The sequence below is a fragment of the Nelumbo lutea genome, chromosome 7, assembly GCF_056320005.1.
Source record: "Nelumbo lutea isolate HS-2025 chromosome 7, American lotus-T2T, whole genome shotgun sequence".
NCBI lineage: Eukaryota > Viridiplantae > Streptophyta > Magnoliopsida > Proteales > Nelumbonaceae > Nelumbo > Nelumbo lutea.
In genome coordinates, this window is record NC_142690.1 from 16,573,459 (window position 1) to 16,596,568 (window position 23,110).

Genomic DNA, 23,110 nt, shown 5'->3' on the forward strand with positions numbered 1-23,110 from the left:
TGAGCAGCTTACATGTCTATATATAACTACCCTAAAGGGCACATGTTAATCATATGCACTAGTAAAGGGTACATGTCATTCACATGTATTATTAACTACTAGTTTCTTAGAAAAGTTAAGTGTCTAATAAGTAGTGTAAAGGGGTTGGCCATTGGGATGAGCAGCTTACATGTCTATATATAACTACCCTAAAGGGCAAATGTTAATCATATGCACTAGTAAAGGGTACATGTCATTCACATGTATTATTAACTACTAGTTTCTTAGAAAAGTTAAGTGTTTAATAAGTAGTGTAAAGGGGTTGGCCATTATAACTACCCTAAAGGGCACATGTTAATCACGTGCACTAGTATGGGTGGCAGCTCATAAGATAAGGATAAGGGCAAGGATAATTCAAGAAAGAATTCAAGAAGCCAAGATTCATCAATAATTCAAGAATCCAAGAATTCAAGATCCATCAAGAATTCTAGAGATTAAGATAATCCAAGATTTCCAAGATTCATCGATAAGATCCAAGAAGATCGGACGGTGAAGATCAAGCCAAAGAGTTCGATCATATCAAGACCAAGATCAAGAAGAATTCGATCCTAGCAGATTAGATGTTTTGATATCTATCTTAGTTGTTCTTTCCCAGTTCTTCTACAAATTCCATATGTACTATAAATGTTGCTCTTTCCAAGCTAATACACACTTCAGATTTACACTTCAATTTTTGCCACCTTTTCTCTTTCCTCTAGAGATTTTCGTTTAGCTTCGCTAGAAGCTTGTGTTCGCCCGGTGCTTGAATAGCCAACCCGGTCTTATTGCTTCCACGCTGCGTTAGGTGGTATCAGAGCAGGGAGTTTGCCCAATCAGATGGCCAACCAAGACGGTAGCAGTTGCAACCCACCCCGTGACGGAGATTAGGGGTTCCTAGCTGTTTGGAGAGCAATCGAAGAGCAGCGCACGACCACACGTAACATCGAACAGCAATTGGCAGAGATGGCTGAACAACTGCGAACCCTGTTACGGGAGGTTGTTCCACGGAACTGGGAAAATCCACATCCAATCGAAGGAGACGACCATGACAGACCACCCGTCAACGCTGCATCCCAACGTCCAGTTCTTAACAATGATAGTGATGATGAGTTAGAATTCGGTGGTGCCCCAGTTTTTCCCGGCAACGACAAAAATGACAGAAATTGGCACAATCAAGGTAATTTCAATCCCCATAGGAATAATGATGAATTTAAACTCAAGGTAGATATTCCTACTTTTAGTGGGGATCTTGGCATAGAGGGACTTCTAGATTGGATCACTGAAGTCGATCGTTTCTTTAAGTACATGGAGATACCAGAAGAACGAAGGGTAAAATTGGTAGCTTTTCGGTTAAAGGGAGGTGCATCTGTTTGGTGGGAACGCATGAGAGAGACCCGGATCAGAGAAGGAAGAGGTCCTGTTCGAACCTGGAGGCGCATGAAACAGTTAATCAGAGGTAGATTTTTACCCCCAAATTATGAACAGTACATGTTTGAATCTTACCAACGGTGTGCGGAGGGTTCCTGTAGTGTTAATGAATATACATCTAAATTTTTAAGATTAGCTGAAAGAAATCAATTATCTGAAAGTGATAACCAGTAGGCAGCCCATTATCTAAGCAGTTTGAGACCGTCTATCAGAGATAAAATTGGTGTACAGATGGGTCTTAGTGTACAGGAAGCAAGGAACCTAGCCTTGAAAGCAGAATTGATATTCCAAGAAAAGGCATGTAGTGATAATTATCACCGGTACAGCGGGAGCGACAATAGACCAACAACTGTCGACAGGAACAAATCAGCCCTAGTAGTACAACCTTCTCACCCGGCAAGTATAGCTAACGCCGGTAAGGCCATCACAGGAGGACATACTCGAGGTAACCCTTCCAACCCTCCTAAACTCGGTAATCCCTATGCAAAACCTGTTCCTTTTAAATGCTTTAAATGTAATGAGGTTGGACATAGATCCAGTGACTGTCCAAGAAGGAAGGCAGTTAATATGGTAGAAAGGGAGGAGGAAGAAGATGTGGAGGAGGAAGTATACTATGGACCTGATGGGAAAGATGAAGAGGGTCCATACGAACATGAAGAGTATACTTGTGTTGTGAGAAAATTAATGTTGTCCCAGAAAAATCAAGATACCTCTCAAAGGCACAGATTGTTCCGTATTAGATGTACTGTCAAGTGTAAATTATTTGATTTAATTATTGATAGTGGCAGTCAAGAAAATATTATTTGCAAGAATGTAATACAAAAGTTACAACTGCTTCCTGAAAAACATCCAAACCCATACACAATTGGGTGGATCAAGGAAGGAGGTGACGTACAGGTGGAGGAATGCTGCAAGGTACCATTTTCTATTGGTAAGTATAATGATGAAGTATATTGTGATATTGTAGACATGGATGCTTGCCATATTTTGTTGGGTAGGCCTTGGCAATTTGATACAGATGCAAGGCACATGGGTAGGAAGAATACTAATCAACTTGAAAAAGAGGGTATACGCTACACTTTGTTACCCATGGCTGAAAAGAGTGTTTCTAAGGCCCCAAAAGCAAATGAGAAAAATTTTCTTACTATTACCCATCATCATGCTGAATTTATAAAAGAATGTAAGGATACTCGTGAGGTACATTTGTTAGTAGTAAAGGGAGAAAATATGAATGAGACCTTGGAGGAAAATAAAATTCCAGTGGAAGTGCAGGGACTACTTGATGAATTCCATGATGTAGTTCCAAATGAATTACCAAATGAACTCCCTCCCATGAGAGATATATAGCATCATATTGACTTTGTTCCAAGTGTTAGTCTACCTAACCTCCCACATTACAGGATGAATCCTAAGGAGAATGAAATTTTATGGGAAAATGTAGAAGAATTGTTGAAAAAGGGACACATTCAAGTCAGTATGAGTCCTTGTGCAGTACCAGCTTTGCTAACACCTAGGAATGATGGCAACTGGAGAATGTGTGTCGACAGCAGGGCTATTAACAAAATTACTATTGGATACAAATTCCCCATTCCTAGGCTGGACGACATGCTAGACCAGCTTAATGGAGCTGTGGTTTTCTCAAAAATCGATCTCAGGAGTGGATACCATCATATCAGAATCCGCCCTGGAGATGAATGGAAGACAGCCTTCAAGACTAGAGATGGCTTGTTCGAATGGTTAGTCATGCCCTTTGGACTAACCAACGCACCTAGCACATTCATGGGGCTGATGAACTAGGTACTGCGTCCCTTTACTGGTAAATTTGTGGTGGTATATTTTGATGATATTTTAATTTACAGAAAATCTATCACTGAGCATATTGGACATATTAGGGAGGTCATAAAAGCCTTAAGGGAAAATAAATTATATGCTAATTTGAAGAAATGCACTTTCATGAGTGATAATTTATTATTCCTGGGATCCATTGTGAGCAATGATGGAATTAAAGTAGATGAAGACAAAGTAAAATCCATTAGGGAGTGGCCGACCCCATCAAATGTCACAGATGTGAGACGCTTCCATGGGTTAGCAACTTTCTACAGGCGATTTATTAAACATTTTAGCAGTATTGTAGCTCCCATCACTGAATGTTTGAAGAAGGGAAATTTTCAATGGGGAGAAGAACAAGAGCAAAGTTTTGCTCTCATAAAAGAAAAGTTATGTACTGCTCCTATCCTTGCTTTACCAGATTTTGATAAATTATTTGAAGTTGAATGTGACGCCAGTGGAGTTGGCATAGGGGCTATATTGTCCCAAGAAAAGAGACCCGTTGCTTTTTCTTCAGTGAAAAGTTATGTGAATCTAGGAGAAAGTGGTCCACTTATGACAAAGAGTTCTATGTTGTGGTTAGAGCCTTGAAAACATGGGAACACTATTTAATTGCAAAAGAATTTGTTCTTTATACTAACCACCAGGCCCTAAAGTATCTCAATGGGCACAAGAAGTGATTTACATGCAAGATGGTCTGCTTTCCTTGACAAATTCCCATACAAAATTATATATAAGGTCGGACAACAAAATAAAGTGGTCGATGCTCTTAGTAGGCGTGTCGCCCTTATGAAGACCCTCAGTATTGCGATTGTGGGTTTTGAATGCCTAAAAGACCTATACACCCAGGATGAGGACTTCCAACAGGTGTGAGAGAAATGTGTGAATCGACAGCCAGCAGATGATTTCTACATTCATGATGGGTTCCTTATGAAAGGGGAAGAGTTGTGCATCCCTTGCACCTCCCTCCGTGAAAAGATCATCAGGGATCTGCATGGGGGTGGATTAGCAGGACACCTGGGAAGGGACAAGACAATTGAAGCAGTTAAGGGGCGTTATTATTGGCCGAAATTAAGAAGAGATGTGTCCACTATTCTGAGTAGATGTTATATTTGTCAGACAGCTAAGAGACAAACCCAAAATACTGGTCTCTATATACCTCTCCCCGTTCCTACTACTATCTGGGAAGACTTGTCCATGGATTTTGTGCTAGGCTTGCCAAAAACCCAAAGAAATATGAACTCCGTCTTCATAGTGGTTGACAGGTTCTCTAAGATGGCTCACTTCCTCCCATGCAAGAAAACAATAGATGCATCAGCGACAGCCAAATTATTTTTCAGGGAGATTGTTCGTTTACATGGGGTACCCAAGACTATCACATCGGATTAAGACACAATGTTCCTAAGTCATTTCTGGATGACCCTATGGAGGTTATTTGATTCATCACTAAATTTCAGCAGCACAGCCCATCCGCAGACAGACGGACAAACCGAGGTGGTAAACCGGACCCTTGGTAATTTGATTCATAGTATATGTCGGGAGAAACCGAAACAATGGGATTCCGCCATTGCACAGGCTGAGTTCACCTATAATAATGCAGTACACAGCTCTACAGGTAGATCTCCATTCTCCATTGTCTACATGAAGGTTCCAAATCATGCACTGGACTTAGTGAAGCTACCCAGAGTACCCGGTGTCAGTACCTCCGTAGAACAGATGGCGGACCAGATCCAATCCGTCCAAGAAGCCGTGAAGTAGAAGCTGGAACAAACCAACGCCAAGTACAAGTTGGCAGCAGACAGGCATCGTCGGCACCAAGTATTTGACGTCGGTGACGAAGTTATGGTATTCTTGAGGAAGGAAAGGATTCCTGTGGGAAAATACAAGTTGCAGCCTCGAAAGTACGGTCCTTACAAGATCGTGAAGAAAATCAACGACAATGCATATGTCGTGGACCTACCAGATCATATGGGTATCTCTAAGACGTTCAATGTGGTTGACCTTCATCGCTACCTGCTAGAGATGACACTTGCATATCCTAGTCACGACTCGGGGTCGAGTTTTTTCCAAATGGGGGAGAATGATGGAGGCCCATCCCAAGAACCACCTCACCATATGGGCGGCAGCTCATAGGATAAGGATAAGGGCAAGGATAATTCAAGAAAGAATTCAAGAAGCCAAGATTCATCAACAATTCAAGAATCCAAGATCCATCAAGAATCCAAGAATTCAAGATCCATCAAGAATTCCAGAGATTAAGATAATCCAAGATTTCCAAGATTCATGGATAAGATCCAAGAAGATCGGATGGTGAAGATCAAGCCAAAGAGTTCGATCCTATCAAGACCAAGATCAAGAAGAATTCGATCCTAGCAGATTAGATGTTTCGATATCTATCTTAGTTGTTCTTTCCTAGTTCTTCTACAAATTTCAGATGTACTATAAATGTTGCTCTTTCCAAGCTAATACACACTTCAGATTTACATTTCAATTTTTGCCACCTTTTCTCTCTCCTCTAGAGATTTTCGTTTACCTTCGCTAGAAGCTTGTGTTCGCCCGGTGCTTGCATAGCCAGCCCGGTCTTATTGCTCCACGCTGCGTCAACATGCTTTACAAAAGGATGATTGGCTTTTATTTGGTATCCATGAATTTGATATAAAGGAGTTGTCATGCTCTTATCATAAACATAAAGAGGAGTTAGTGCAGTAGGTCACTCCCATCTTTTGCTCTTCCCTGATTGGCTCACAATAGCACATACAAAGAAACTTTAGTGTCCCCTGTCATCCTCCATTATCACTCTGCACTGCTGCAACTTAGTGCTTTCCAATGCCAACATTATCTCCATCTCAGGACATTTAGCCAATTAGCCCAACAAACAAGATAAACTCTACACATATTATATGGTTTCCTTGGTGTATGGGGCTGGATCTGACTGGGTATTTGTTTGGGGAACTGAGTTTCCCCTTGTAATGGCGGTCTGAAGGTGGAGTTGGTAATGGTGACTGAACTGGTACCCCCCGAGGCTGAGAGTAGAGGATCTCAGGAAGGAAGCGGACTGAAACTGAGGCTGGGATATTCTGTTGTCTGAAAGCATTGTATGCTTTGGGGATCTGTCCTTTTTGAATTGTAGGGTAAAGTAATTCATTAAAAACCATAAAGCAAAGATACGATAGAACCCCTGTACAATGAGAAGCTATACAGAGGAAAACCAGTATGTCCAATACAACCAACCCCAAACCAAAAAAAAAAAACTATAAGCTCCTTGCAAAGAGGAAACAGAGTTTTCAAAATTTCTTTGGTTTGATGTCATGTACTGATATGACTGACCCTAAATAGGTGGGGTTGAGGCTGATTTGAGTTGATTGGAGTATACTATCTTTTGATAGGTTGTTGATAAAGGGACTTTGGGGGTTGTTGCTGAGTGCACTAGCTAATTAGGTTTTTCTTAGTTATATGGAAGTTCGTTTCTTGTTTTTTTTGGCATATACTGCATGGGTATAGATCCTCTCCTTTCTTAACCAAAACAGAATGATCCTTTGTTAAGATGTCTACACCCTTTCTTAACCAAAATAGAAAATTCTAATGGGGACTCAAAATACATAACAAGAACTGATTCTATTAATAATTGGGGATTAAAATACAGATCCAGCTCCATATAATAGACTCGGATCAGTTCAGGTCTGTTGGTCCATACCATTGATAACCCTAATGGTCCCCATGCAAGTTTGCAAGTTCAGGTCTGTTGGTCCATACTATATCATATATGAGAATAGGGTGCTCTTCGTTAATGAGCCCTTGGTAGGGCAGATGGTACAAACCCCTGGATGGGTTGGAGTGGGGATGCTGACTTTTGTGGTGGCATTAGATTTCCAATATTTGGGGATATGGATGGTACCAGCCCTTGCACAGCTTGGGGAATGAATTCTCATTCCTGCTGATTTTAATTCTCATTCTCATTCTTGTCTGAACCAAACAGACTATGGGAATGGATCATTCTGAATCGGAATCAAAAGGAAAGTAAATTTTGAAATTCTTCTTGAAATCCTTATCCATTATTTTCATTCAAATCACAATTGATCTCTTGTATTTTTTTCATTAGGTTGTAAAATGGACAAGAGTTGGATTCATCGATCAAGAACTTCTAAAGAGTATCTAGATGGCGTTGATCAGTTCATTAGGTTTGTTTTTAAGAAGGTAAACCGCGAAGGAAAATTTTGATGTCCTTGTACAAAATGTGGAAATGTTTTGTTGATGGGTCAAGTTGATGTGAATGATCATCTAATCATTAATGGGTTTCTCCGAGGTTATACGGAGTGGATATTTCATGGAGAGTCAATTTCTGTGCATACGACATATAATGAGGCTTGTTCTTCTGATAACCCAATTGAGTGTGAGGATGTGCATGGGATGATTCATGATGCATGTGGTATTCCTACAGTGGAACAATGTGATGAAAGGATGGATATTCTAGTACAACCTAGTGGAGGGCCTAATCCTAATGCTCAGAATTTTTTAATCTCTTACAAGATGCTGAACCAGAATTATATCTAGAGTGTACAAGATTCTCAAAACTTTCATTCATTGTTAGGCTATTTCATATGAAGTGTTTGTATGGATGGAGTAACAAGTCATTTACCGAATTGCTTGAATTGTTGAAGGAGGTGCTCCCAAAAAGTAATCAAGTACCAAGTTCTTTCTATGAAACTAAGAAGATGATAGGAAGTCTTGAACTTTAGTATAAAAAGATTGATGCATGTCCAAATGATTGCATGTTGTTTTGGCAAGAACATACTAATGATGAGATCTGTTCTGTGTGTGGTGATTCAAGATGGAAGCCAAATGGCGACCATGAGAACAACAATGATGGGGCAATTGGTACAAGGGAGAGAAAGATTCCTGCAAAGGTCCTGCGCTATTTTCCTTTAAAGCCAAGGCTGCAACGTCTTTTCATGTCAACTAAAATGGCATCTCTTATGACTTGGCATGAAAATGGACATATCAAGGATGGCTTCATGAGACACCCTGCTAACTCTCCTGCTTGGAAGGAATTTGACACTAAGTATCCAAACTTTGCAGCTGAACCTCGCAATGTTAGGCTTGGTTTGGCAAGTGATGGCATAAATCCCTTTAGAACACTCAGCGTCACCTACAGTACATGGTCAGTGGTATTGATCCTATACAATTTGCCCCCATAGATGTGTATGAAACAGCCCTATTTGTTATTGTCATTGATTATTCCTGGTCCAAATGCTCCCGAAAATGATATCGACGTGTACTTACAACCCATTATTGCTGAACTCAAGGAATTGTGGGAGGATGGGGTCGAAACATATGATGCATCTACTAATCAGAACTTCCAATTGTGTGTTGCTTTGTTAACGACAATAAATGACTTTCCTGTATATGGCAATTTTTCGGGTTGGAGTACCAAAGGGAGGTTTGCATGTCCATCATGTAATAGTGAAACTTGCTCTCAATGGTTGAAGCATGGTTAGAAGTTTTGTTACATGGATCATCGACGATTCTTGGATGCCAACCATAGATTTCAATATGAGAAACAATCATTTGATGGAAATCAAGAGTTTAGAGCTGAACCTACTCCACCAAGTGGCACTGCTGTATTGCACCAGTTAAAAGGATTGCAGTTCACACTTGGTAAAAAGGACCAAGGTAGTACTGGGGGAAAAAAGAAATGCAACACTGAGTTGGAGAGTCATTTCTTTAACTAGAAGAAGAGGAGTATATTTTTCTTATTACCTTATTGGCAGCACAATTTGTGTCATCATAATCTTGATGTGATGCATGTAGAAAAGAATATATGTGACAACATAATGGGGACTCTCTTGAACCTTGATGGTAAGACAAAGGATAATGTAAAGGCACACTTAGATCTAAGGGTAATGCGAATAAGGCCCGAGCTTCATTCTCAACAATGTGGATCAAATGTTGCATATTTGCCCCCAGCGTGTTATTCCTTATCTTCTACTGAGAAAGAAGTTTTTTGTAGAGTATTAAAATCAATTAAGGCTCCAGATGAATATGCATTAAACATATGTCGACGTGTGGATGTTAGGCAATGCAAAATTTGGGGTCTCAAAAGTCATGATTGTCACGTTTTAATGCAACATTTGCTTCCATTGGCCATGCAGAGAACATTGCCTAAGAATGTGTGCTCCCCTTTGACCGAGCTATGCAATTTTTTCAAGAAGTTGTGCTCGAAAGTATTGAACCCAAATGAGTTATGTAGAATGTTGAGGGAGATTGCACTAATACTTTGTTGTTTAGAGAGGATCTTTCCTCTATCATTTTTCACAATCATGGTGCATTTAGCAATACATCTAGCACATGAGGCTAGTATGTGTGGCCTAGTACAATTTTGTTGGGTGTATCCAATTGAGAGGTACCTTGGAAAACTGAAATCCTATGTCTGCAACAGAGCATATCTAGAAGGCTCTATAGCAGAAGATTACTTGGCAGATGAGTGTCTAACTTTTTGCTCACAATACCTACATGGTGTAGAGACCAAGTTTAATAGACCAATAAGAAATAATGGATGAGGCAAATAATGGAATGAAAGGATTCTCAATGTTTCAGATGTCGGGTCGTCATTTAGGAAAGGTTGATTATATCCAATTAGATGACATCTCATGGGCGCAATCACATCGATATGTGTTATTTAATTGTGACAAAGGGATTTCCTATATTAAGTAAGTTTTTTGTTTAATATGATATTTTAGATTGATAAGTAAATTTTAATCTTAAAAATTTTAAGAATACTAACCATAGGTTCATGCAGACAACATACTACAATTATCAAGCGTCAACATCGACGTACCCATCTAAGAGAAAGGGAGATAAAACAAATCCAAAATACAAAATTTCATGAATGGTTTAAGTCACATGTAAGAAGCTTATTGCATTATGCAACTTCTTACACCTTGTTTCAAATCCATCTCAAACATTTGTTTTTGTGGTGTTTTTTAGGTTGCAAACCTTGAATCAAAAAATAATCTTCAAATTTTAGAGGAGATTAGATGGTTGGCTAAAGGTCCATTGCGTGAAGCGCGGAGGTTCAAGGGGTTTATTGTAAATGGTTTTAGATTTCACACCAAGGATCGTGAACGACAACGAAAGACCCAAAATAGTGGGGTGGTTGTCACGGTAGAGACATCAAGTTTTGCCAGTTCAAGAGATAGAAATCTAATTTCTGGGGATGTCACATATTATGGAACATTAACCGACATCATTGAATTAAATTACTATGATAAGTTTAGGGTTGTATTATTTCAATGTGATTGGGTTGATGTGACACAAGGTAGAGGAATAAAACGGGATGAGTATGGCTATACACTAGTTAACCTCTCGCATTTGATGCGTAGTTCATACTTAGAGGATTATCCCTTCATTTTATCCTCCCAAGCCCAACAAGTTTTTTATGTGAAAGACCCTAATGAAGATGATTGGAGTATTGTTATAAAGACAATCTCAAGAGATTTATTTGATATGTGGGTCGGAGAGGTTGACGGAGATGATGATTTGGAAGTCGAGCCACCTAGAACACATGTAATGGAAGACACTTCTGCTGATAACATTGATTGGGTTCGTGAAGATGTTGATGGAACAACTATTGAGGCAACCATTTCCGATGATGATGTACATGAGCCTACATATGAGGAAGAGTCAGAGGATGACACCCTTAATGACTACATATGATGTTGATTAGTGTGCATGAATTAAAATGTGGTTCCTTACACTTATTTGTACTTTCAAGAGAGATCACACCTTGTGACTCTCTTTGTGGTGTTGTAACTGTGCTTACATTTTGGTAATGAAGTAACTTTCAAGAGAGATCACATAGATATGCTTGTGCAATTTAAATTATTATGCTTGTATTGTTCTATTATGGTAGATATGCGATTTGAAATTAATTGAAGATGTTTGTTTTCTTTCTCATAGGAAATTATGGCTAAAGATGTTGTTGGATCAGCTGGTATTATTTTATGAATAACTTTTTTATGTTGGGCCTTATTTTTATCATGTTCACTTTGAATATTTTAACTTCTTGTGTACTATGAAATAGATGCCTCAGTGCAAAGGAGGGGCAAGGGCCCCACAAGAGTTGTTGACATCTGGAACTTGCTAGCAGGAGAAAAAAGACCCATAACGTTAAATGAGTTAGGCCAAGGAATTGGAGAAAATACAAAGAAATTAGTGAAGTTTATGGGAACAATTGCAAGGAACGGCGATCTCTATCCTCTGGGTTTGGGTTTTAAGCAGTGGACTTCATTTCCAACTCCATGTAAAGAGGACATTTGGAACCTTGTACTGGTATGATTTTTTTCTTATTTAGGTCTGCTTATTTGTTTGAATTCATAGATTAATTGCTAATACATTGGCTTAAATGTGTTCTTTGTAGGGTAAATTTGAGATAGACAGTAAAGGTAGAAAGTGGGTATTGTCCTGATTGGAAAAAAATGGAAAGATTACAAGTCAGATTTGAAAGCCATGTACTATGATCCAGTTACCCCTGATGAGGGAATGCGGAATTGCCCAAATAAGGTTCCTAGCGATCAATGGCAAATTCTTGTCGCTTTTTGGAACTCTGATGAGGGCAAGGTATTATCTCTTAATTATATTGATTAACCTATATTGTTTGAGTGTCACAATATACATGGCCTTACACTTGTAGTTTTTATAAAACTGTAGAAACGGAGTGCTATAGCCAGAGGCAATCGGCTAACTATACTACTACTTGAAAATGATGATAATGTCTAATGCTTAGTATGGATATAGATGCAGAAAACCGGTGATGGGGCACAACCAAGCAAGGGAGTTGTGTGGATCAAAACACAGAAGGAAATATGGGGTGCCTGTAGATCAGAATCAGGAAGGGCAATGGTTGTTTATTGAACTAGTGAACACACACACACACGTATTTAATGTTAATTATATGTTTTAGTATAAAAATCCCATATTAGCCTCACAACAATTGTATTGTCTTTTGTAGGAACAATTAGAGAACCTGGCATCACAACAGGCCACAACTTCTGGTGGGTCTTCAGTCCCTAATGACGATGACTTTGATCAAATATTTGGAGCAGAACGACATGGGTACGTGTGAACGTATGGATTAGGCGTTACTCCTTCTGAGCATGAGTTGTAGAAATAGAGCATCTGAGTCTACATCAACAAGAGGAGGTTGTGGGCATGAAGATAGAGATGAACGACTCAGGCAGATAGAAGATAACCCTGAAAGGGTGACTAGAGCATGTAGTGATGTACAACACTGGGTGGGAAGGGTAATATCCGTACTTCCACAAAATCTTCAAGACATGCTAAATGATGATCGGTATTTACCTTCAAGAGGTGTAGAGGTAATATGTGTCTCAAAGTACAATTCCAAGATTGGCATTCTAGGTGTGTTTACTGATATGATTTCTTGTTTGCTATTATTGTTAGGTTCCTGATCAATCACCAACATGACTGTAGAAATTTCTTCCTCCTCTACCTCTTCCTCATCTTCTTCATTGAGTAGTCATGGCTTTTATACTTCCTCAAGCTTTCTCCTTAAAAAAAAAAAAATCTTGGTGCTCTGATACCAACATGTAAATCAGTCTTCAAATATCAAGAACAAATTTAGGGATTAGAAGAACTAAAGAAAAGGTATGAACAACTATACAAGAGAAGAAGATGGCGAAAAGTGGAGGTAAGAGAAGGAGTCGAAATTAATCTCCATTCTCCTCTAACCCTATTTTATTAAAAAATAAAAAATAGATGATGACAAGAATGCCCTTAAGTGGGCGGCTAGCTTGGCAGTTACATAAAGAGAATAAAACAAGAATAAATAGCAGGCCCATCAACAATAAAATAAAAGATATTACAAAAGAGGATGTTAGGGCCCATTCGGCCCAGTCTCTTTACACTCCCCCTCAAGCTGAACATAGATGTCAATCATGCCCAGCTTGCTTATATAGTGTGTCATTTTCCCTATTGGAATTCCCTTGGTCAAGATATCAGCCAGTTGCTCTTCTGATGTGATGAATGGTAAACAAATTTCTCTTGAGGAAATTCTTTCCCTTATAAAATGCCTATCAACCTCAATGTGCTTAGTTCTGTCATGTTGAACAGAATTATGTGCAATGTTGATAGCAGCTTAATCGTCACAATAGAGCATCATTGGTTTCTCGTAGTCCACCCCCAATTCTTCTAGAAGAGAACGAAGTCACAGTAATTCTGACACACCATGTGCCATTGCCCTGTATTCTGCTTCAGCTGAGAATCTAGCAACTACAAATTGTTTCTTACTCCTCCATGACACAATATTCCCAGCAACCAGAGCATAATAACCAGAGGTGGATCTTCTATCATCAATACATCCTGCCCAATCGGCATCAGTAAAAGCTTCCAGTTTCATGTGACCATGTTTAGAAAATAGAATACCATTCCCTAGGGTACCATTCAAGTAGCACAGAACCCTTTTTGCAGCAGCTAAATGAGTATCTCTGGGAGAATGCATAAATTGACTAATAACACTTACTGCATAGGAAATATCTGGCCGAGTCATGCAAAAGTATAACAACTTCCCAAACAGTCTCTTTACATCCTTCTCCCTTCTCCCTTCTCTTTTCTCTTGTTTCTCTTTTGCCCCACCTAGACTTCTGCTCCTGCTCCAATCGCAAACTTCTTAATGCCTCTAACAGTAATTCCAGTTGGTTACTGGGTGGAACCACATGGAATCAGCTGTGGGTATGGGAATTCTGTGGAGCAAGCTCCCTTCTCCTCCATGGTATCAGCTGGAGGTCCTTCTCTATTTAAGTTTGGCAAAGGTTGTGGTGCTTGTTATCAAGTGAAGCAACATTACTGAATGGTTTGCATTCTATCCACATTACACTAGAGTTCCTAAATGGGTTTCAGAAAAGATGTATGCAGCCTTACCCCTGCAATGTGCCATAACCTACCTGCAATGGTAGCAAAAGCTCTAGTAGCAAGACAGAAATGATCCAACAGGATCCACTTATGCTTTGCAACAAAGAAGGCGGTAGCCTGTCATGCTTATTTATTCTCTGTTTTCAACTAGTCTGTGTGGTACAAAATGCATGGCTATCTCCTAATGTGAATGCACTCTTGCAGGTCAAGCAAAGTTCTGCAACTTTTTCACAGGAGGAGGTTTGATAATGGTAGGTGATGGTATCAATGATGCACCAGCACTTGCTGCTGCAACTGTGGGTAGTTCTCCTTATGTCATTTTCACTATAACAAAAGATCTTCATTGGAGAGTGATTTGGGGCTGCACCTAATATGACATAAATAGGATGTGCCTAGATCATTCCCATTTTATTTTAAATAAAAATTCATTTCAGATAAAGAAGGAAAATCCAAGTTTAGAAAATTGAGAAAAATATATATGCATGCAAAGAATTCTCTCTAGACTCTAACTAATAATGCAATCACATTGTTGTATTAACAAAAATGTCCGAGTTTCTGAACATAATGGTGTTGTCCAATAGTTAGAAACTTCTTTTTTCTATGCTGATTTGTTATGAAGGTTCTAATTGTGGGTTCTAATGACTTATGAGTTTATTGGTCTTTGGATGTGTTATAGTAAAAGAAGTTTATATTTTTCATCCTTTCTCAGTCTGGAAATGTTCTTGCTCTAAAACCTAGACATGTTTGTTTCAGGCACTTGATTGGTTTCTTCCTTTTCCTTTCTCGGACAATATACACAATGAAAGTTCCAGAAGTTGTGGATCTCCAGTCCCTACATCACCTGCCTGAAGTGCTAAAAAAAACTGATCTGCACGAGTTCTTGACTTGCCTTCCATCCATGCCAAACATGCCCGTATATTTTGAAGCTTCTTTTCTCACAAACTTACTTCTCACAAGCTCCTTTTCTATTACTACTTTTGTTTTTGAAAGAGATGGATTTAATTTTTCATGGATTCTAGGAGGGCTTCTGATTTGAAGTTAACTTCTTATGGTCAACAGGTTACTACATTATAATATATTCTTGTTTTTTCCCCAACCATGCCTTTGTGTCTTTGGATGCTGAATAAACCACTGTATAGGGCATACTTTCTGTTTGGCGTTTCTATAACTGTCGATGTATTGAACTCGTAGCCTGAAAGTTGGCTAGTTTTTCCCCATTTTCTAGGCTGTGATTTGGCTATTTAAGAGTCAAGTTTTATGCCCTCCTCCTTCACCCTTTCTGATGTATAATTAATTTTCAATTTTGTTAGATTTTGAGATTGTTGGGAAAGGTGGGTAGGATGCTCTTTCCTTAGGAAGGGCCCATGTGAAGCCCGACCTAGCTGCCTTAGGAAATGCCCACTTTCCCTAGTAGGCAGAACTAGTTGCTTCCACGTTATTGGCCAAGAATAATAGGTCAAGAACTGCAGCAGATATCTGGTGAGTATCCGTAAACATGTTAACTTACCTTTTATTTTTAACAGTTTATTGCCTGAATTTTGATCAAAATACAGTTTATTGCCTGAATTTACTCTGTTTTCTAAAATAATTCATCTTTGCATCTACGCTATGATTCCCTTGACCATGTAATCTTAAGTTCAAATTCCACCATTATGCCATTGTTCAAGAAGGTTCTGAGTGCCAGTGATGCAGGTAAAATTGGTTCTTTAGTTTTCCCAAAATCATGTGTTGAGGTAAGATCCAAAAATGTCCTTATTGCTGGTTTTCTACCATGAACTCCATTCCCAAAATTACCCTCTATGTTGAGAAGAAATTTTTCAACATTAAATTGTATGCAGGCATATTTTCCCCCCATCTCTCAGCCAGAAGGCCTTCTGTCAAAAATTCAGGATGCTAAAGGGAAAGACTGTGTGTTTCAATTTGGATTTTGGCCTTAATAACAATAGTAGGATGTATTTCTTAGAGGGTGTAACCCCTTGCATCCAGTCTATGAAATTACAAGCTGGTGATACTGGTAATTTGCATTCTTTATTTGGATAGTGAGATCTGATTTTTGTCTAGGAAATAGATAAATTAGGAGAATAACAATTATCTAGGAAAGACTTAAGGAATAAAGAGAATTACCGAGACGTGTTAGAAAATTAATGAGAATAACAATTGAGGATTCTCATTTCAGCAGTTTGATTTTGACCGTCCTGGTTGAATTGTCCATAATAGTTAGCAAGAACTAACTAAAAATCTTATATTGCCTTCCATCCATAACTGTCCTGGTTGAATTCTTCAATTTGTTTCCTGCAATCCTTTCCAGTGCTAGAAAAACTATCCAAGAGAAGTGTTGATGGTAGAAGCTTGTGATTTGACTTCCGTATTTGAGGAGGATTATATTGACTTGGGAAGGTCTGGTCTAGGCACCTGCTTGCTTGCTGGGTTACCTGATTGGCTTATTGCATATTCAGCCCGTCTGGTATGTTGTTACCTTATAATTTGTCACAGAATTGATGCTTCTCTGGTTTGTTTCTGAATATACTTTATACGAATTTGAATGAAGGTGAGGTTTATAAATTTTGAAAGAACAAAGCTTCCTGAGGAGATTCTAAGGCATAACTTGGAAGAGAAGAGGAAATTTTTCCTAGATATTTCTGAAGAAGTTGAGAAAAATGAAGCTGAGATTCAGGTGACTGTTGGTTATGATATGTTTATATCACATCATTCATTGCATGTTTGCAGACTCTGACATTGTTATGTGATGCATGGGTGGACATAAGCTTATGAATGTTATGCTTGTGGGTTGATGAATGATTGTATAATAACTTGTGTCTTATCTCTTCTTGCATGATACAGGCTGAGGGGGTCTATAACCAGAGGCTTCAGAATTTGGCTCTTACTCTTGATAAGGTGCTTACCTTTCTATTTTTACTTAAGAGGGAGGTTCTCTATCTCTCTCTCTCTCTCTCTCTCTCTCTCTCCCCCCCCCCCCCTAATGCTTGTCTTTCATTGTGATCTGAATTTTATTCATATGATTAAGTTATTAAATTCTGGGATCAATTTGGCCTTCTTCTGAATGTAATTCATGTTAATAGGTAAGGTATGTAATGAGAAGTGTATTTGGTGACCCAAATAAAGCTCCACACCCACTGGAGAAGCTTAGTCCTGAAGCAGTAGTTTCAGTCCTATGGAAAGGGGAAGGATCACTTGTGGAAGAGGGCTTGCTGAATGACTTAAAAGAGAAGATTCGAGAGCATGACCCATCTGGATCTGTAGATCTCCGGAGAGAACTGCAGAAATCTTTATTATGGTAAGCAGTATGGTTTACTATCTCTTACACTGATGTTTATAATGATTTATGATTGTCACTCATTACCCCCCACCCCCCTTCTTTTACAGGGTTGAGGGATGAAATTCGAAGCCTTCCATGTACATACAAGTGTCGGCATGATGCAGCTGCTGATTTGATCCACCTTTATGCTTATACAAAATATTTTTTTAGAGTTCGGGTTAGTTGAAATTTCGTAGCAGTGTTCTCCTGTATTTGATTAATATGGAGGTGATTTTCTTTGCTTCGACTAAAAAGAGTTCTTCGCATGCAGGCATACAGGACTGTAACTTCTCCTCCTGTATACATTAGTCTTCTAGACTTGGGCCCCAAGTATACTGATAAGTTGGGATCAGGTTTCCAAGAGTATTGCAAGACATATGGTGAAAATTATTGTTTGGGGCAGTTGATTTATTGGCATAACCAAGCTAATGCTGATCCAGATTGCAGCCTAGGGAGGGCGAGAAGGGGTTGTTTGTTGTTGCCTGATATTGCCTCCTTCTGTGCCAAGGTTCAGAAGCCATCGCATCGTCAACGTGTCTATAGCCCAAGAACCATCAGATTTATGCTTGCAAGAATTCCTGATGGAAATCATGCAAACGATCCTGATGGAAAGATCCCTCATAAATTCCATATATAAGACCTTACATTTGTGGTATGTGGATATTGATAAAATAACACTTATCCGCTGAGCTACAAACTTGGGTCCCTATTCTTGAGTCTTCTGTTTTTTTGGGGCAAAGCTGAAAACTTTATTCACATGAAGAAGGGTCAAATAGATCTACCACTGGGAATACCTATAATGTCAGGCAATATCTTTGGGAGGGCTCATCGGGGAAGCCCAAAGTAAACAAAAAAGATTCATTTACATCATTGAAAAGCTTAGATAAAAGGTTGTTAGCCTTATTGGATTCCCTTGATATGTATTTAATTATTCATATATAGTTCAAAACATTATTTTCTCTTCTAGATTCTGGTCTTTGAGTTTGAGCCAGCCAGATTTCTTGGAGACTCAATGCTTTTACCGTTTATTCTGAAGGCTGGCAGATAAATAATTGATTCTTAATTTTTGTACAGGAACTTAGATTCTTATAATTACTTCTCGTAAGGAAGTTGGCAGCTATCTTGGTTTTCCCATTTTCCGGGTGATGTCTATGAGGTTTCTATCGTGCAATGATGCTTTGCAGCTTTCAACTGCTCAAGAAGTAGGGGTTTCTTTTGCCAATTTCCCTGGAACTGGAATCTACAAGTTTTCCTTGTAAAGATTGAATTGCATTTGTTTGGGCTTCATATGCAGAGAATGTGCATATATGATTTTGAAATTCCAGAAGGCTGCTGCAAGGGGACCATTGAAAGTAACATATGAAAAATACTTGCATCCTGATCAAAGTAATGTTGCAGCAATAGAAGCAATTGACAGGCTTCTTCCGTGACATCAAGTCATATGGGAGCTCAGATTATGACACAATGTGGTACAATGAGGACATGAAATTCAGGAAGATGGCATTAGGCAGGCAGGAGTACATTAGACTTTCTTTCCCTCATAAGAATATATGGATCTTGAGTTTATAAAAAGAGAAAAAAATGCGAAGAAAAGTTTCACTTGCAAATCACACCCAGGCTTCCAAAAGCAAAAGAGTGGAATGTGTAGCAGTCACAAACTCTTTGGTTCAGACCCTACTGAATTTTTGTACAAACCAAGAAATTATCAAATTGAAAATAAGATGTATTTGTGATTCAAATTGTTTGAATGGAGAATGGCATTTTAAATTTTGTTGTAATTGATGTTATTTCATCTTTTGTATTTTATTTCAGTTTAAATGAATATATAGAGAAAACAGGTAATTTGAAGAATACTAAATATAAATAGGTCATTGAAAGAAAAAAAAGTATACTTTTAGCGGCAATTGCGACTGCCACTAAAGAAGCCCGTGGCTGCCGCTAAAAGCAACCTTTAGCGTTAGCTGGATGAGCATTAGCAGCAGTCGCGACTGCCGCGTCGCGCTAAAAGTAGTTTTTAGCGGCAGCTTAATATTTATACCGGCAGCCGCAAAAACTGCCGCTAGAACGTCTAGCAATAGTTCTTTTAGCGGCAGTTTGCAGGCTACCGATAAAGACTATAGCGGCAGTTTTGATGACCTTTAGCAGTACTTCATTTTTTTTGTAGTGATTTAAACTGGGTCTTTACAATTCTTGTTGAATTATTTGGATAATAGAACCCGAAACCTTTGGATCTTTCAGCATACCCAACAAAATGTCCGTTGATGGTCCTAGGATCCAGCTTTCCTAATTGTGGGTTGTATACCCTTACTTCAGCTCTGCAACCCCAAACATGTATGTGATTTAAATTGGACTTCTTTCCAACTCATAACTCGAATGGAGTTTTTGGTACTAATTTGGTCAATACCCTGTTCAATATGTACACTACAGTTTTCAAAGCTTCTCCCCATAAGCTTATGGGCAAGACGGAGTCACTCATCATACTCATTACCATGTTCATAAGAGTTTTGTTTCTCCTTTCAGCTATACCATTTTGATCCGACGATCCAAGTATAGTGTACAGTGCGACTTTACCTTGTTTTCTTAAGAACAATGCAACTCTATCAGACCATGCTATCAGACCATGCTATTTTTATTATGTCCCCGGTCTGTTTTTCTAGTTCTAATTTTAAGATCTTGAAAGCCTGCAAAGCTTCAAACTTCTCATGAAGTAGATAAATATACATATGCCTTGATTAGTCATCAGTAAATGTTATTAAATACCTTTGACTACTCAGGCAGGGAGTTGGGAGTGGTCTACATATATTTGTGTGAATCAAAGCTAATCTTGTTTCACTCCTTGTGGCTTTGTTTCCCCTCTTACTGATTTGTTTTCCTTTGATACAATTAACACATGTAGGGAAATTCTCAAGGCTTATGCGTTGCAGAATTTCGTTTTCATGAGCCTCTTAAGGCGATCAACTAAAATGTGACCTAGCCTTCTATGCCATAGGAATAAGGAGTTCCCTACCATTGAACTCCTTTTTGTTCCAATTGTATAGGACATCAATCTATCCAAATCCGATGAGCAGTCCAATTTGTATAAATTATCGACCATATTACCAAAGCCAACTAATTTAGATGAATAAAATATTTCTAACTGTGAATGAAAGAAATTAAGTCTGTAACCATCAAGTACTAGTTTAGAAACGGAAATTAAATTCTTGGAGAATCCAAGGACACAAACCATATTATTCAAAACTAAGTTGTAACTAATACCCAAAATTATTTCAAAATCTCCTATGGTCTCCACAGCTACTTTATTTTCGTCTCACAAGAAGATGATGTTAGACAGTTTTGTATGCCCTTAACCTCAATCAGAATGATGTACTTTATGAGTTTATTGTAAATGAATAAAAGTGCATATTTGATTCATGTTCCCTTGGTATGTTTCTGTGTAATAACCTTAAACTGGACACTTAATGAGACTCGTGTTAGTTTAGAATGTTTACAGCCAGTGGGTCGGTCTAGGGAAACCTATCCTAACAAGGCTGACACTGTGGTGCCACCAAGTCGGTTGGGGTGACTTGTCTCAGCTACCAGGGTGAGACCCTAAGCACATACAGTGTAGGATTAATTGAATCCATGAACTGGACCAAATTTCCAATATTGCCCTGGACCTTGGAGATTGATGGGCAAAACTGGAAAGTTACACCCGACCCCTAGACTCGATTATGATACTGCACTAGGTGTCGGATTAGGATGTCTTTGATGTACCATTCAGTGAAATCCTTAGCGGGGGTCAAAACCTGGGTATGTTGGGATAGTCTGAGAATTCATCTGAGTGGGTGATCATAGTGACAGGATCAGCCCCTTTGTCGGACAAAGGTAATGATCGAGGATGCACTCTCACTGATGGAAACCAAAACTGCTGGCAGCCGATTTCAATCGTTGAGATTTGTTTTGCAAAATATATTTTATATGAGATATAAAAGTATATACATTATGGTTTCTAAAATGTTTGCAAGAAGGTTTTAATTCCCGGGATCCATATAAGTAGAGAGTGCAACACTGTTCCTTACAGCCGAGGGAGAGGTCCTCTCTTGTCGGGCAGTGTATGATCATTATGGGTTGAGAGGTTAAGTGTAAGACCATTGATAATAATACCTGATGGGCTAATCTTGCATCTGCCCACAGTCCCTGGGTGTTATAAGGTGGCTTGGCCCAAGGACCACTTAGGGTAAGTGTTGGGCCCATAGAGCCCATTTGATGGGTTTCAGGGGTGCACTGTCCATAACAGTGTATTCGGCCAGATCTTGTAACAAAGGCTGGGTTGAACCCATATGGCTGATGTGTAGATCAATGCTTGGGTCCCACGCCATACAAGGAAGCCCAACTGGGCAGCAGTTAGGAAGGTTAAGTGAGCACATAAGCTTAATGGGCCTGAAGCCCATTTCGAACTAGGCTATTTTATTAGTTAATAATGGGGCGAATTCTGAGATGGATTAGCAGATAGGATAGGGTCTTGACCCTATCCACTCAGAGAGTCCAGATCTGAATGTGATTCAGATCTAAAAACCTCCTAATGATATTAGGAGAAAGCTAATCTAATTTGCAGATAAGATAAGGGTTTATCCCTATCACCTAAAGAAATGTCTTATCCAAATATGATTTGGATAAGCAGCTCCTAATTGGATTAGGAGCTGATCTTTTAGGTTAACAAAAGAAGGAGGGGGCGGCAACCTTGAGAAGACACACATTCAGATCCTCTTTAGTGATGAAATCACAGAAGGAAGAATTAAGCATCCCTGTAGAATTCTTTCTTGTCGCCTCCCTGTTCTTGCCGCCCCTGTTTGCCAGTTCGATCTCCAGTTGTGGGAGAGGTCAAGATTTGATCTTGACATCAGTTCTTTCAGAAAGGATTGATAGGAAGCTATGCTCACGTGCCATTCTGCTGATTCTTGCAAATGACAGAGTTCTTGGAGAAGAACACTGTTGATTCTGCAACATCCTGCACTGCGCCATCTTCAGTGGGAGCAGTCTTTGGATCCTTCCTTGGGCGTGAACACCTTCTTTGGGGGATATTATTTCTCCGTATCAGGTATAATCCTTTACTACTCCTTTTGGTTCAGATCTGGTTCAGTTTATGGTTCAAGAATGATTCTTGAAAATATGATTTTCTAAATAGGGAATGCGATTCCTAGTTAAAGGGAGAGAAAAATTTTTGAAGTTCACCCCCCTTATTCCGCAATCTTTGGGCGTCCATATGATGGATCTCTCATCCCTTCAGATGAACTGTTCATTCGGTTTTGGCTTTCTTGTCCTTCGTAGTCCCTGCATGGAGTTAACAATATGGGTTGTTGCACCCGAATCAATCCACCATGAATCAAAACAGGACTTAACAAAATTAGGTTCACAAACCAAGGAAATATTAGTATTTGACTCTTTCCCCTTCAGACCCTTCTTCTTTTCCAGCCAGCTTTTGAACCTTGTGCAATCAGTTCTGAAATGGCCCTTCTTTTTACAAAAGAAGCAAGTAGACTCGCCCTTTAGTTTTCCTTTAGTATTTTTATTCCCCTTGTTCTTCTATGCAAGACCTTTCCTCGTCTTCTCACCTTT

At 39.1% G+C, this 23,110-nt stretch overlaps 1 protein-coding gene across 16 annotated transcripts; it reads left to right on the plus strand.

The window, feature by feature from the left end:
- The first annotated feature begins 870 nt into the window (after positions 1–870).
- Positions 871–19,293, plus strand: LOC148845352 (histone-lysine N-methyltransferase ATXR3-like). Of its 16 annotated transcripts, none has more exons than XM_088953092.1 (13): positions 11,436–11,601; positions 11,690–11,889; positions 12,067–12,171; positions 12,281–12,647; positions 14,404–14,450; positions 14,953–16,213; positions 16,508–16,663; positions 16,748–16,873; positions 17,041–17,094; positions 17,280–17,494; positions 17,584–17,693; positions 17,787–18,405; positions 18,590–19,293. In XM_088953092.1, the coding sequence occupies exons 7-11, from the start codon at positions 16,538–16,540 to the stop codon at positions 17,594–17,596; spliced, it is 534 nt and encodes a 177-aa protein (XP_088809218.1). In that variant the 5' UTR covers positions 11,436–11,601; positions 11,690–11,889; positions 12,067–12,171; positions 12,281–12,647; positions 14,404–14,450; positions 14,953–16,213; positions 16,508–16,537; the 3' UTR covers positions 17,597–17,693; positions 17,787–18,405; positions 18,590–19,293. The 16 variants fall into 16 exon arrangements, with proteins under 16 accessions (XP_088809232.1, XP_088809229.1, XP_088809230.1 ...); XM_088953097.1 differs by having other exon boundaries at positions 17,787–18,167; XM_088953096.1 differs by lacking the exon at positions 12,067–12,171 and having other exon boundaries at positions 11,456–11,601; positions 14,404–14,495; positions 14,953–15,112; positions 15,510–15,678.
- Positions 19,294–23,110: the final 3,817 nt, after the last annotated feature.